At 33.3% G+C, this 14,926-nt stretch overlaps 1 protein-coding gene across 1 annotated transcript in view; it reads right to left on the reverse strand.

The window, feature by feature from the left end:
• Positions 1–14,926, reverse strand: part of LOC119601639 (armadillo repeat-containing protein 8-like) — a 215,683-nt gene that overhangs the window by 124,470 nt on the left and 76,287 nt on the right. The window contains exon 3 of the mRNA XM_037952695.1: positions 9,042–9,251. Within this exon, the coding sequence (XP_037808623.1) occupies positions 9,042–9,251 (210 nt within the window). The remainder of the gene's footprint in view (positions 1–9,041; positions 9,252–14,926) is intronic.

Raw genomic sequence — 14,926 nt, forward strand, 5'->3', positions numbered from 1 at the left:
GACCGAAAATTTATGTAAAGCCGTCAAGGTGAACAATGTTGCAACGTTGGCGTTTATTGACTCTGGTAGTGATCGTTGTTTGATAGGAAAAACGTTTGCAAGGCAAATAGGAAAAATAGTTAATTGCCAACTGATCTTGAAGGGGTTTGCAGGAGGCAAATTCGCGTGTAAGGGTAAAGTGAATGCACCGTTGATGATTGACGGTAACAGTTTCGAAACTGAACTGTTCGTAGTGGAGGATACAATGATTCCGGATAGCATCCTATTGGCCGCGACCTCTTATGCCAGAAGGGGAAGAGAACTGTTATAGAAGGAGACGAGTGCTGGATCCAAAATATTAACACAGTTGAGAGTACTAGTGGAAATTTGACAGCGGAAGAAGGTAGACAACTCCGAAAAGTTTTAAATGATCATAAGTCCTGTTTTGCTGAAAGTATAAGCGAGTTGGGGAAATGTAACATGGTAAAGATGAAGATAAAGGTAACAACGCCTCAGCCTATATGTACGAAACCATATAGGATTCCTTTTTCTAAACGTCCCATAGTGGTGAATATTGTGGAGGACCTTCTTGAAAATCAGATCAGATCGAATTCCGCATACGCCTCCGGTGTAGTACTTGTGGAAAAGAAAAATGGTGAGCACCGCTTATGTGTGGACTACCGCCAATTGAATAAAATTACATTGAAGATTCCGTATCCAATGCCGGTAATGGATGAACAGTTTACCCAACTCTCAGGTAATAATTACTTCACTACACTTGACCTACGAATGGGCTACCACCAGAACCAAATTGAGGAGGATTCACGAAAATACACTGCATTTGTAACATTACGAATACACTCGCATGCCTTTTGGACTCGTGAACGCACCGGCAGTCTTTCAGGAGGCAATGAACCGCATAGTTGACCTGATGAATCCAGGTGAAATTATGGCATACTTGGACGATGTCATCATTTCCAGCTCAAGTGTAGAAGAAGGTATTGATAGATTAAACCGATTTCTGGACATTATCGAAAGTTGTGGGCTTACCTTAAGATTGGATAAATGTACCTTTTTAGCTGACGAAATTTCATACTTGGTCACACTGTTAATAAATTGGGTGTAACGCCTGGATCTGAAAAGGTCAGTGCCATCAGGAACTTTAAGGTGCCGACAAATATAACGGAAGTGCGTCGTTTTTTAGGCCTGACTGGATTTTTTAGAAAGTTGAAAACTATTCCATAATATCATGATCCCTTACCGACCTGCTTAAGAAAAGTGAGGCGAATAATTTTAAATGGGAGGACCCACTGGAACAGTCCTTTAGAAAATTGATTGAGATTCTCTGTAGTCAGCCAGTGCTTGAAATGTATGATCAGTCAGCGCAACATGAAGTACATACGGATGCGAGCAGTTTGGGAATAGCTGACGTTCTACTCCAGTCGACAGTGGAAAGGGTAAATGGAACTATTCTTTCCCGCCTCCGCACTACCACTGAAAATCCTACAGATTATTACCTATGGCTACATAATCTACAATTTTCGATAAATGTGTTGGTTTTTGATTATAAACCGATTGACTTGATTCAGAACCGCATAATTGCTGCCATGCATAACGACGAGTTCCCAGAGGATGATATACCAACAGACGAGAAAAGGCAACTAGCGGTCCAGAATTTTCTACGGGAACGAGAACGATGGAAGAAACGATTTGTCGAAAAGCACAGTCGACCAACCCTATACCACGATGGGGATTTGGTACTCCTTGAAAATGAACCGCAGGCAACTGGAGATTCACGAAAACTTGAACGGAAATACCGTGGTCCCTACATTGTTACTCGAGTACTCGGTAATGACTGATATTTGATTGAGGACATACCAGGTGCCCAGATAACATCCCGCAAGTTCAGTTCTGTTTTCAGTTCTGACAAAATGAAAAGGTGGTGTGACTCATCTCCGAAATTCACCTTTGATGATGACGGTGAAGTCGAGGACTACTTGGACGCAGAATTGGCCGAACCGTAAAGTAATGAAAATACTACTATATAACTACAACCCTGTGCCGAATGTTGCGAATAGGGGAGAAGACGAGAGAAGATGATTAGTCGACGCAATTTCAAAGGAAGTTAACGTATTTTTTGTTTTTTTAGAAAGAAAAATTGTTATTAAAAGATTTGAAGAGAATTAAATAATTGAAATAGTCGTCTTTTTCATTTTGATTATAATTTGATCTACTCGTGCCATTTGACACTAGTGAGACAAAAATTAGGGCAATACCTAATAGCGGATTTTTAATACTTATTTTTCTAACGTACATACAGTGAATCAATTAAGTAATTTGCCTATGTAAAATTTTATAAATTAAAAAAAAAAAAAAAAAAAAACTTTATCTGAACAATTATTATTAGCAAAATAAAGCAATTTGTTTGTTGTACTTTTTAAAGAATATCTTATATTTTAATTTTCTACCATAAAAAGTAAAATCGTGATATTAATTAACAAGATTTTTGATAAAATGTGAACGTATTGTTAATTTTTAAGGTCAATAAAGTATTTTGCTTTTTTATTAATTTTTTAATATTGCTGCATTATTTTATAAAATTTAATATTTTTATTACTCCTATGTATTAGAATAACATTTTTTAGATATTTTAGCAGTGGAACGACCAAGTTTGGACATTTCTTAACCGATTTATTATCCTATATACCTATAAGAATTTTTTAATATTTGACTTAACATGAAATCTATCGTTTCTTTGATTTAATTTCGAAAATAATAAGTAATTTTGAATTGGATACATGATATATTAGGAAATCAATGGATTTGGACCTAGAAAAAAATGTTAGTGGGGTATAAATCTATAGATTATAACAAAAATAATCTGGGTTTTTGGTCATTTTGTATTGATAAACAAAAACTACATTACGGAAACCCCATCTATTTGGGGAGTACTGTGTGAATTTTATTCAGAATTGTATAATATTGATTCTTATTCAATAAAGCTAACACTAAGTACCATCCTAGCCACTCTAAGTATGGGGATATCACCGTATACCACTATACAACTATTACATGCTAGAATCTTGATATTCTACCTCATATTTTGAATGCATTATTTTATGAATAAAATACAGTAGGCGTAGTTGGATTTGGATAGTTATTCTTGACTTGGGTTCTAACTATATATAAGTGTATGTATTAGCTGAAAAATATTGCATTTGTGGATCTTAGGTGATGAGAACCGCCTCTATTTGTAAATATCTAAATTAAGTATTTTTCCCGTACCACACGATAGTTCACTTTATATTGTTTCCAAGCAACCTAAGGTCTGTTTAGAGGTCTAAATCTAAACATAGTGTTCTTTTAAGTTCGTATATGGACTTTGGAGAAGAAAAATGAGGACTTCAATGGTTTTTGCTTTCGCTCTCCTTTGGCAGTTAAAGATTTTGAAAGACAACTCAGTGCGTTTTTTTAATAATTCTTTGTGTTATTTCATCAATTTCTATATTTTATATTTTTTAATGATTGATTAAACATCTCATAATTGAATTTCATTGATTTACACTTGTTCTAAAAATCTAAACTAATTTTTTATATTGGAATTGCCTCATTATTTCCCTTTAAACATTTTTGACGCAAATAACTACACAGTTTCACACAATGAGGATATGATTTTTGAAAATTACAATTGAAAAATACTTAACACGTGTCCTTTTAACAATAAACCAATAAATTCCAAAAAGCAATTAAAAAATAATTTGAAAAACCCAACGAAATTAACTGGAATTTTCAATATGCAAAATACTTTATTGACGTGCAAATTCTGATGAAAAATAATAAAATGCAACAACAAATGCACCAAAATTTTTATTTTAATATTTTTTTCTTGGTTTTCCCATTCTACATAATCTCATTTTCAATTGGAAAACATGAATTTACTTTTTACCTGTTTTTTGAATTTTATTTATGAACTAAAAACAAAATTCTCTTAAAAAAGGTAGGCAAAAAACTTAGTTGGTTCACTGTGTCTGTGAATATAGAAAACATATTTTTAACAAATAACATTAACTAACGAATAAAAGGAAGCGTTTTTGGAAACTGTCCAAATGAACAGGAATATGGCAAAAAATTGGACAAATTCAGAATGTTATTCCCAATTTTATAAGAAAAAAATTTGAATATTAAGAAAACATAAATGGAACTACATATAGAGTCAAAACAAAAGCGAACAAAAGAGATTTCATAAAATTTGCCTCCAAGTCAAGTGATTCTGTAGCAAAAAATAGAGAAAACGTGGGTGTTACAGCAAGTCTAGCTACAGTACAACGAATTGTAAGAAGGGCCAAGGCTTAAGAAATTGCCACTCGCAAAGAGAAATCCTCTTCAGTTTGCACGTAAACACATGGTTATAAAAAGCAATATCAACATCTTGTTTTTTCGGATGAAAAAATGTTTAATTTAGAAGGTCCAGATCGATATAATCATTATTTTTATGATTTTTGAAAGTAAGAGCTCTACCTGAGTCGTTTGCATAGCTGTGGAGGATGTGGAATGTAGTGGGGAGCAATTTCATATTATGAAACATGTGAGCTTAAATTTCTTTCATCTAGTAAGAATTGTAATAATTGTAATGCCATACTGGAAACAGCTTTTTCCAATAATCTTCTCAACTATTTATTATCGAAAAGGTTTCCGATATTCTTTCTCGTAATGTGTATAGGTACGACAAAAAAGAAGCCTAAATTGAAGGAACTAAAAAGGCTTGGACCGAAATTTCCTTGCCATTACTTAAGAATCTTTATAACTCTTTATCACCTCGAATTTTCGGAGTTATATCAAGTAACGGCGGATATGTTCCTTAGTAAATCTTTTCTAAAACCCTGTAAAAATGTTTATAAAAATAAAAAAGTTTCATGAAAAATTCAATTTGTTGTTGTTTTTGTCAATTAAAGATGATGAACCTATTCAAATGAGCCAAAAAAATATTGTTCAAAAACGTAGTATTTTAGAAAAAAAATTATTAAAAATCGGTTATTAAGTATTGCATTAATGTTTGTCTATCTAGTGATATATAAGACATCATGGTATTAATTACAATTTTAATATAACCAACGAGTCCATTATTTTTTGCAAAATATTAATTTGAATGTAAAGAAAACAGTGAACCTATTTAAGTGAGGCGGGAGTGTACTAGTAAAAGTCATAGAAAATTTAATAGGGAATTAGAAATACTACCAGGACTGAAAATCGCTTAACCAGTGTTTATATTGCTTGCTTAAAATTACTAACACAGTCACAGCGATTAATTTCAACTAATCACTACTGTGTTGCAGCATTTCAGCACTTCTATTTCTCTTTATGCTTTTGCTGTACTTTCTGTTGCTGCGCTCTTTTACTTTGTACAGAGCTGCTGTTTTGGATTTGTTATTGTAGAATGTTGGAAAATTTTCCCGTTATTGTTTCTGCGTTGTATTTTGGATGACGACATTATGTTATAACCGTTTTATTTTTATGTGTTTTTGTTAAATGATGTATGGTGTATGTATGTATGTATGTATGTCTGTATGTATGTTGTATGTATGTATGTTATTTATGTATGTATGTATTATGTATGTATGGTATGTATGTATGTAGTATGTATGTATGTATGTATGTATGTATGTATGTATGTATGTATGTATGTATGTATGTATGTATGTATGTATGTATGTATGTATGTATGTATGTATGTATGTATGTATGTATTGTATGTAGTATGTATGTATGTATGTATGTCTGTATGTATGTATGTATGTATTGGTATGTATGTATGTATGTATGTATGTATGTAGTATGTATGTATGTATGTATGTATGTATGTATGTATGTATGTATGTATGTATGTATGTATGTATGTATGGTATGTATGTATGTATGTATGTATGTATGTATGTATGTATGTATGTATGTATGTATGTATGTATGTATGTATGTATGTATGTATGTATGTATGTATGTAATGTATGTATGTATGTATGTATGTATGTATGTATGTATGTATGTATGTATGTATGTATGTATGTATCTGTATGATGTATGTAGTATTTGTACATAGTATTAGTAGATTTGTAGTATGTATGTTATGTTGTCTGTATGGTTGTATTGTCTGTATGTATGTATGTTTATGTATGTATGTCTGTAGTTATGTATGTGTATCTATGTATGTATGTCTGTATGTATGTTGTCTGTATGTATGTAGTATGTACGTATTGTATGCTGTATGTATGTGTATGTATTATGTATGTATGTACGTAGTTCCTATGTATGTATGTCGGTATGTATTAGTCTTATGTATGTATGTATGTATGTATGTGTCTGTATTTGTCTGTCTGTATGTATGTTGCATGTATGTATGTCTTTCTGTCTGTCTGTCTGTCTGTATGTATGTCTTGTATGTATGTATGTATGTATTCTGTCTAGTCTTATGTTCTGTCTGTATGTCTGTGTCTGTATGAATGTATGTATGTATGTATGTATGTATGTAAGCACGTACATACTTTCAACAAAAACGCTAAAACGGTTATTTCCGCATAAAAAAACAATTTGTTTATCAAAAATACAACGCAAAAACAATTACAGGAGAATATTCAATACATTCTACAATAACAAATCCAAAACAACCTCAGCAGTTCTGAACAAAGTAAAAGAGCGCAGAGAAGAAGTAAAACAAAAGCACTAAGAAAAACAGAAGTTTGTTCTTAATTAATCGGTGGTCCCAATGACAAGTTTAGCCTACATACCGGTATACAATTTTTTATTATATCTGCAATATTATTAATTTAGTTTGTTTTTAATAATAGAATAATCAATATTTTTGTTTGATTTGGAGATCTTGTAAAATAAAGCTAAAATATATTCCTCATTATTTGGGAATTTTATTTATACAATTGGGGTATGTATTTTAGTTATTCCTAATATGTCGTCGATTTTGCATTCCGTTCAGAAAAAAATATGTACGTGAAAACTAAGAGGTATTCGTTAATTGTACAATTTTAATTGTATTAAAACATGTGTTAGAGTTTTAATTGTGATTTTAACCCGATTTAGCTCAATGTTGTATGTCGTTATCATCTATGTTGTGGTCAGTTAAGTGATAAAAAAAATTTCCTGCCGATTTCTGCCTGAAAGCTTCCCAGCAAAATATTTGCTTACAAATTCACTAGAAAAATCACCAGAACAGAAAGTGCTTATAATTCTACTAGAAAAATTACTTATTTTTGTTTGAGATGTTCCAAAATAAGTCAATGTTATTTGGTTGGAAATAAATTGTTTTTTAGTAGAGTTATTTATAGAATATTTATGAAAAAATAAAATGTCGACACAGACTGGGGTTGAACTCAGTACCTTCCGTCTGCCAGTTGAATGCTCCGCTCACCACTGCTTAGCTGTTTTAATGTGAGTTAAATAATAGTTTTCACACACAAATACTATTTTAATTTCTGTTTGTCTAAAAATAGCAAATCGAGTGCACAAAAAAAGGAAAAAAGATAAAGTAACTGTTTTATTTTTGTTTGTTTCTTTATTTTGATTTTTTTAGACTTTACCTACAAAGTAAGTCATTAATAAAGTACTTAATGGTATCCATTTTAAGCAAGATTTTGCTGGGTTTCATATCAAATAATTTAGTTTGGTTGTCTATGTGAATTGTTTAATGTTTGGTACTTTCAAGAGACCCAGGAAAAAATTATACTGTTGCATTTTAATTTTTTTGTGAGAATTGATGAAAAAATTAAAAATTAAATATTATTACCCAATTGTCGATAAAATGGTATCTGGTACATTGAACAAGGAGAGTATTCGAGTCTTTCTTTAAAAGAATCGAATCTTTCGTTCTTCCTAGTAAGGAAAATTCGGGCGACAAAAATGTTTACGGATCGTCAATACTGGTCCAACACCCACCTTCAAGTATTCCAATCGGTTCCGAATCACCAATATGACCGTTTGTCCGCCCATCTGTGCGTCAGTGTAAACCTTGTGCGATGCTACATATAGCAATTTTCAAGATAATTTTGGATCATACTCTTATATTGACCCAATGACGAAATCGGTCCATTACTTCACCTAGCCCACATATAACCGTACTCCCCGAATAAACCTTTTGAGCTTAAAATTATGTTAAACATTCTAATATATCTACAAAAATCAGCACAACATAGTTTTATATACATATGTAAATCTGAATGATACTGCTCATTTTCGTAATCATCGGGATTTATTTGACCCTAGCCACCACACAAAGTCCACTTCAGAATATGATTTGAAGGTAAATAATTTAACTTTAAACACTAGTATAGCGCCTTATGTCAGTTAATTTTGTATGAAAGGTGCCACGCCCACCCAATCAAATCCGCCCATTTTTAGCACGAGATCGCACCATACGAAATCACATATTCATACAAATTTTGATCTTTCTAAGTGCTTTTAATCGTGCTAAGCTTGCCATTGGAACCACTGTGCTGCGTAAGCAGAAAACATTTCACTGCACCACTACAGCAAACAAGTTTATTTTTGTTTTTTTGACTTTGCTTGTTTATGTTCTCATAGTTATAGTAAAGCATAAAGGCATATTGAAAATACAAACCCTGCTTATAACATATTTTAAATGGTATTACGTGATTTATTTCCTCTAAACATCCATTATTTATAACACAAATCATTTAATTTAACGTTAGAGGCATTACTAACAGATTTGCAATTTTTTGCAAATTATTGTTTGCGATTGAAAGTAAATTAATAACTAATCTTATAAATCATAAATGACTATATAATCATAATGTTACTATATATTTTTTTACTGAAAAGTAAGAAAAACTTCGAATACTTACTTAAAAAGTTATCATTTAATTTAACGTGAGGGGCGTTACCAAAATATGGTTTACAAACAGATTTGCAATTTTTTGCAAATTATTGTTTGCGATTGAAAGCATATTAATAACTAATCTTATAATTCATAAATGACTAGATAATTATAATCTTACTACATATTTTTTTACTGAAAAGTAAGAAAAACTTCGAATACTTACTTAAAAAGTTAGGTAAAGTACAGGTGTCGTCAAAAAATTTTGAAATCGTTGATGGAAAATGCCTGAATATCGAACATAAGGTTCTTAAACATATTTCCACGCTGTATTTGTTTTTTGTCGTTTGTGTAAGTTCTCTTTTTAAAAGTGGAAAAATATCGTATTCCCGTATCAGTAGTTCCACATTTTCCGGAGTTCCATTAGCAACAGAACCTGCAAAAATAAATAATGTTATATGAGTACTTCGACTTGATTTTATAAGGAGATTCACAACTTTATCTGTAGTAAATCGATTAGGTAAATCTTCAAGGTTGAAGCCATCTTAGGAACCGAGAATCACAGTGGACCTTATTGTCCATTTTATCTCACCCATTAAGTGACCACAAAGTTCTTAAAGGAAATGGTTTAAGCTTTCTTTTGAGAAAAGCAAAAAAAAGTACCATTTTGAAAAAAAATATGGGAAAATGAAGTGCCAAATTGAAAAAATGATAAGTTACACCTATTTGAAAAAAACACTGTATACCAAAAGGCCCACTTTGTCCCCTAATTTAGAGCCATCCGTGTAGCAACGGATTACTACTGGTATTTGCTCCAATGTTCCGCTTGACCAAGACATTCTATCTGGGATTATCGTTTCAAAGTTCCGACATATTCTGTGTCTGGTATGCGATCAGGCACGTCCGATGAATGTGTATAACCTTCCAATGTGTCCAGTATACATTGATGACGTGTCCTATAACCGTTTTTGGCCAGTTCGCCTAAAGTAAAGAGCCGTTCGGCTGTAAGCGCCGCCTCATATCTTATATATGTTTCAATGAGTGGAATATCTAGCAACGTTTCCAGAGCCTTGGTTGAAGTAGTACACATGGCACCACTTATAGCCAAGCAGCATGTACGCTGAACTCCCTGTAGTAGTTTGATGTTACACTTTTTGTCCAAAGCAGTCCACCAGATTATTGAAGCATAAGCTAGAATTGGTCTAATTACACTTTTATAAAGTCAATTTGTCATAGTAGGACTAAGACCCCATTTCATGCATATGATTCTCCTACATATCGCCCAGCACCGATGTGCCTTGTTGATCCTATCCTCTATGTGGTGTCTCCATTTTAATTCCCGGTCAAGTATTACACCTAAGTACTTAACTTTGTCTGTCACCGGTATCTTCTTGCCCAGGAAGCAAGGTTCAGTATATCGAGCCCTTTTCGCACAAAAGACGTAACCGACAAAAACTAAATTTTACAGGAGAGCATTTTTTTTCAATTATCTTCGAAGTAGGACATAGCATTACTCCAAAACTCCGTTAATAAATATTATTACATCTAAAATATGGGATGCAGTTTGTTTCGATTTTATATTGACGCTATATCCGATTTTTTTGTCGCTTACGTCTTTTTTGCCGAGACAAATTTTTATGATATAAACAATGTTGAGGCGGTTACGTCTAAATTCTCTGTCTAAAAAAAATATTTTTTGGTGTATATCTTTATATAATTTGTATAAATCTGAAATTTAAGAGTGTAATAAATATTTTTTATAAGATTTTAAGATCATCTAGGGATGTCTGTATGTCAGTCTTTTTGTTATGAGCTAGAGTGATGAAATTCTCCAAAAATCCTTATTAATGACAAATATTGTTTTGTGTTAATAATGGGCAAAATCGGTTCTTGATTTCACTTAGCCCTAGGCTTGCCAGATTTGAAATCAACAAAAAACGTACATCGTAGTTAAAAAAGCAGTACAATTGAATAAAAAAAGTACAATTGTTTATTTTCAAAAAAATTTAATGTAATTGTTCTAAAAACGCTATATTGACATTGGTTGCTATGATTTTTCACTTAAAAAAACTTATATAAAACTAATTTATGACAATAAAATTAATCCAATTACAAATCATTTTTTTAATATTAGTGTGCTATTAATTTATATATTTTCTTTAAAAAGTGTAAAATTCCCTAAATTTTAGTTTCGTTTGGTTTGTTTACATTTTCAAATATCAACCATTTGTTGTGAACATATGTTTGATATTTTTTATGGAGAAAAAATGTCCAGTAAAATATAAAAATTCTCTATCTCTAACTGTTACAAAAATGTTACAACTTTTACTATGTTATTCAAATTTGTCATTCTTCAAACATCCTCAGATACCTAATTTTCGAAAAATTAGCCACCCTGCTACGAAAAATAAGAAGTATAGTTTTTTAAACATCGTTCCACAGCGGGACTGGATAAAGCTATCGAATAGGTACCTACAGGACGGAGCATTATGCATTACATTTTAACATTCAAACATGTCCTTCACTTCATTAAAAACTTTCATTACAGTGATATCTTAATCAAAATTTAACAACTTTAAAGCATTTTGAATAAACGCACTATTTTATGCACGACAAATGCATCGAAACCTCTTATAGCTGAATTTGCCTTTCTGAGCTTAGTAAATCCACTTTCAAACTATGTATCTCGGAAGTCCTTAAATAGCGATTCTATAGAATATTTGTATATGGTCATGATTACATCTATAAAATTATGGTAAAATTCAAAAAAGAAGTACAAATACTAAAAAGAAGGACATTTGCGTACTTCTTTAGGCGTTATGCAGTTAAAAGTACAATTACTAAAAAGAAGTACGCGTACTGCTGAAAACAGTACGTCTGGCAAGCCTACTTAGCCCCCATACAAGTACCTCCCGGATTATAGTTAAAACATTAATAAATATGTTGTTTATGTAGCAATCGCTATAAAATTTTGCAGAAGTCGGTTATATATACCTGTAAATTATGTTGGGAAGTATGACAAATGTCAGGCAATATTTAACCCTAGCCTGCATATATGGACCCTGTAAGACAATGATTTTATGACCATAGCAGTCTTAAAAATACCAGTATAGCAACGAAATTTGATGTATGATGATGTTTTAGGATGGTTTCCTATGCCCCTCATACAGAAAATAAGTTTACAGTTAATAAATCTTTCAAAAATTAAGAAAGTATGATGAAATTCTACAAAAACAATTTGTTTTCAAAACTAATCACGCGTTTAAATTCTATAGACCTCGGTCCACAATTGACCTAATCCCTCATTAAAGGCCGTATTCTGAAAATCACCCTGATGTCTACCTTAATATCCATACATGGTAGTACAATTCGTCTTATATCGAATAAATAAGTAAATTCTGGGAGTATTGATTCATTCAGAGTCCATATACAGGTCCGCCTTCCGAAATCCACAAATTTACAACCAAATATAAGAGATGGTTAAATGGTAATAATATTAATGCAATGTAATTAGTAATTAGAATGAACTAAATTCATAAAAAGTTATAGAAAATTATAAATTTTAGCACATAAATTGCAATGGCATAGTGATAATTACATGAATTTATTACAATTATACTCAGATATGTGGCATTTCATTCAGAAACAAATTTAATACGTTAATTTGTTCAAAATTTTTCTATAAATTTAATATATTTTAAAAGAAAATTTAGACGTAACCGACACTTTGCTGTTAAAAAATTCATAAACAGAAAATTAATGTGTACTTACGTCTTTTTTCTTTTTCTTTTAAAGTTGAAACCATTGGGTCTATAGCTACGAAATTTTTAGAGATGATGCTAATGGACCTAAATTATCGATTTCTATAAAAAAACGAAAATCGATAATCAAGTCGCTTACGTCCATTTTGCGAAAAGGGCTCGATATGTAGAAATTTTTGTCTTTCTTGTGAAAAGACAGATTTCCGTCTTCGCCGGGTTAACTTTGAGGCCTCTCGGTTGAGCCCAGCTCAAGGCCGTATTCAGAGCCTCCTCAGCTCTTCTACACAAGTAATTTGGATACTTTCCCTTTAAAAGTATTACGACATCGTCTGCATAGCAAACAGGTCAAAGTCCTTTCTCGGTTAGGGTCCTTAGGAGGCAATTAATCGTGGTAACCCAGAGTAAAGGTGACAAAATGCCACCCTGTGGTATACCGCGAAATACCTTTTTCCTGATAGTTATATCGTACATCTCGCAGCTTATCCATCTGTTCCTTAGCATGTAGTTGATCCAGTTACGGAGCACCCGGTCAACATAAAACTGGTCTAGGGATTGGATAAGGGTATCAGTGTGCACGTTATTGAAAGCGCCTTCGATGTCAATGCATACCGCCAGTGTATACAGTTTGCTATCGAAAGATTCACCTATGTAGTGGACAACCTCGTTTAAAGCGGTTTCCACCGATCGTCCCTTTACATAAGCATGCTGCTTATATTTAAGGTCTTTGTATGGTATACTGCTTTTAACCATGCTATCGACTATCCGTTCCAAGGTTTTAAGTAGGAAGGACGTAAGACTTATCGGTCGATAGGACTTAGGTGTCACATAGCTAGGTTTCCCTGGTTTAGGTATAAATATTACCCTTGCATCTTGCCATTTAACTGGGGTATATGCCAATTTTAAGCATGCAGTGAATATCTGTGACAGATGTACGGAAACCAGTCCCGCCTCCATCTGCAAAAGTGTCGGGAAAATTCCATCCGGCCCTGCAGCTTTATAGGAAGCAAAGCTCTTGATTGCCCCTTTAACCATGTCAGTTGTAATAACTATTTCCGTGTTACCCTCCCCTTCCTCCAATATCGGTTCTTCTATGTTATTCGATATACCGGATGGGAAATGAGAATCCATTAGGAGTTTCATTGTCTCCTCCATATCCTCAAGCTTCCTGCCCGTGTCATCGATCATAGATTCCGGTTGGACATGAGTTTTGGATAGGAATTTTTTTATCTTCGATACGTCGTTTACGCTATCTTCCAGTTCACAGAAAAGTTTCCAGGAGTCTCGTTTGGCTTTTCGAACGATTTTCTTATATTCACCAAGTTTATTACGATACTCATCCCAGTATACTGCGGTCTTTTTACGCCGTGCGCTGTTAAATAGTTTGCGAAGAGTCTTCCCAAGGTTCCGGATCTCCCCAGTTACCCAGGGTTTTTCCTGGGCAGATCTCCGCTCTCGCAGAGGGCAGCTGTCCTCGAACGATTCAACCAGGGCACTTGTGAACGTTTCCACTTTGGCATCTATATCCTCTTTATTTCGACATTGAAAAGTGTCCTGACCTAAACGGTTCTTTAGTAAGGTCCCGAACATTGTCCAATTACTTTTAGACTTATTCCGAAACTTTATCGGCTTTGGTGGCGGCCTTAGTATTTTGAATCTTATGTACCGACGATCAGAAAAGGAGTGCTAGTCCGAAACTCTCCAATCCTGAATTTCGTTTATAAGCTCTTCTGAACATATAGTTATATATAAAACTTCTTCTCTGATTCTATTGACGAAGGTAGCTTTATTACCTAAGTTCAATGTTATCAAGTCTTTAGTATTAAGGAAATCCATGAGGGCTTGTCCCCTGTGATTGGTGTTTGTACTACCCCAAGCTACATGGTGGGAGTTGGCATCACAACCTATTACAATTTTCTTATTTTTCCTTTCTGCCTCTACAATCAGTTTCATCAGATCCGACGTTGGTGGTAGTGTCGGAGAATCGAAGGGCAGGTAAACAGATGCAAGGAATATGTTGCCACGACCTTGCTTCAGCACCGTTGCATCCGATGTTGATAATCCTGTTGAGAGGAGAAAACATAAGTTCTTGTGACATAAGATACATGTTCTCGGGCGAGACCCTGTATCAGGGTAGAAAAGTTGGAAATTTACGTGATTTAATCCAGAAACCTTGTTGCGAATCGTTCAAGGTTCCTGGATTAAAGCTATATGTATTTTACCTGTGTTAATTTTAGCCATCAGAGCGTTGGTAGCTGCCTCGCTCCGATGGAGGTTTATTTGGATAACCTTGGTCATCCATTAAACGGTCTTCCAGCGAGTTGGTGGTCACCTCCTCGCTCTTTGGATTTGA

This window comes from Lucilia sericata, unplaced genomic scaffold (genome assembly GCF_015586225.1).
Source record: "Lucilia sericata isolate MDLA Ls3-8-SP2 unplaced genomic scaffold, ASM1558622v1 Contig000182F_arrow, whole genome shotgun sequence".
Taxonomy (NCBI): Eukaryota; Metazoa; Arthropoda; class Insecta; order Diptera; family Calliphoridae; genus Lucilia; species Lucilia sericata.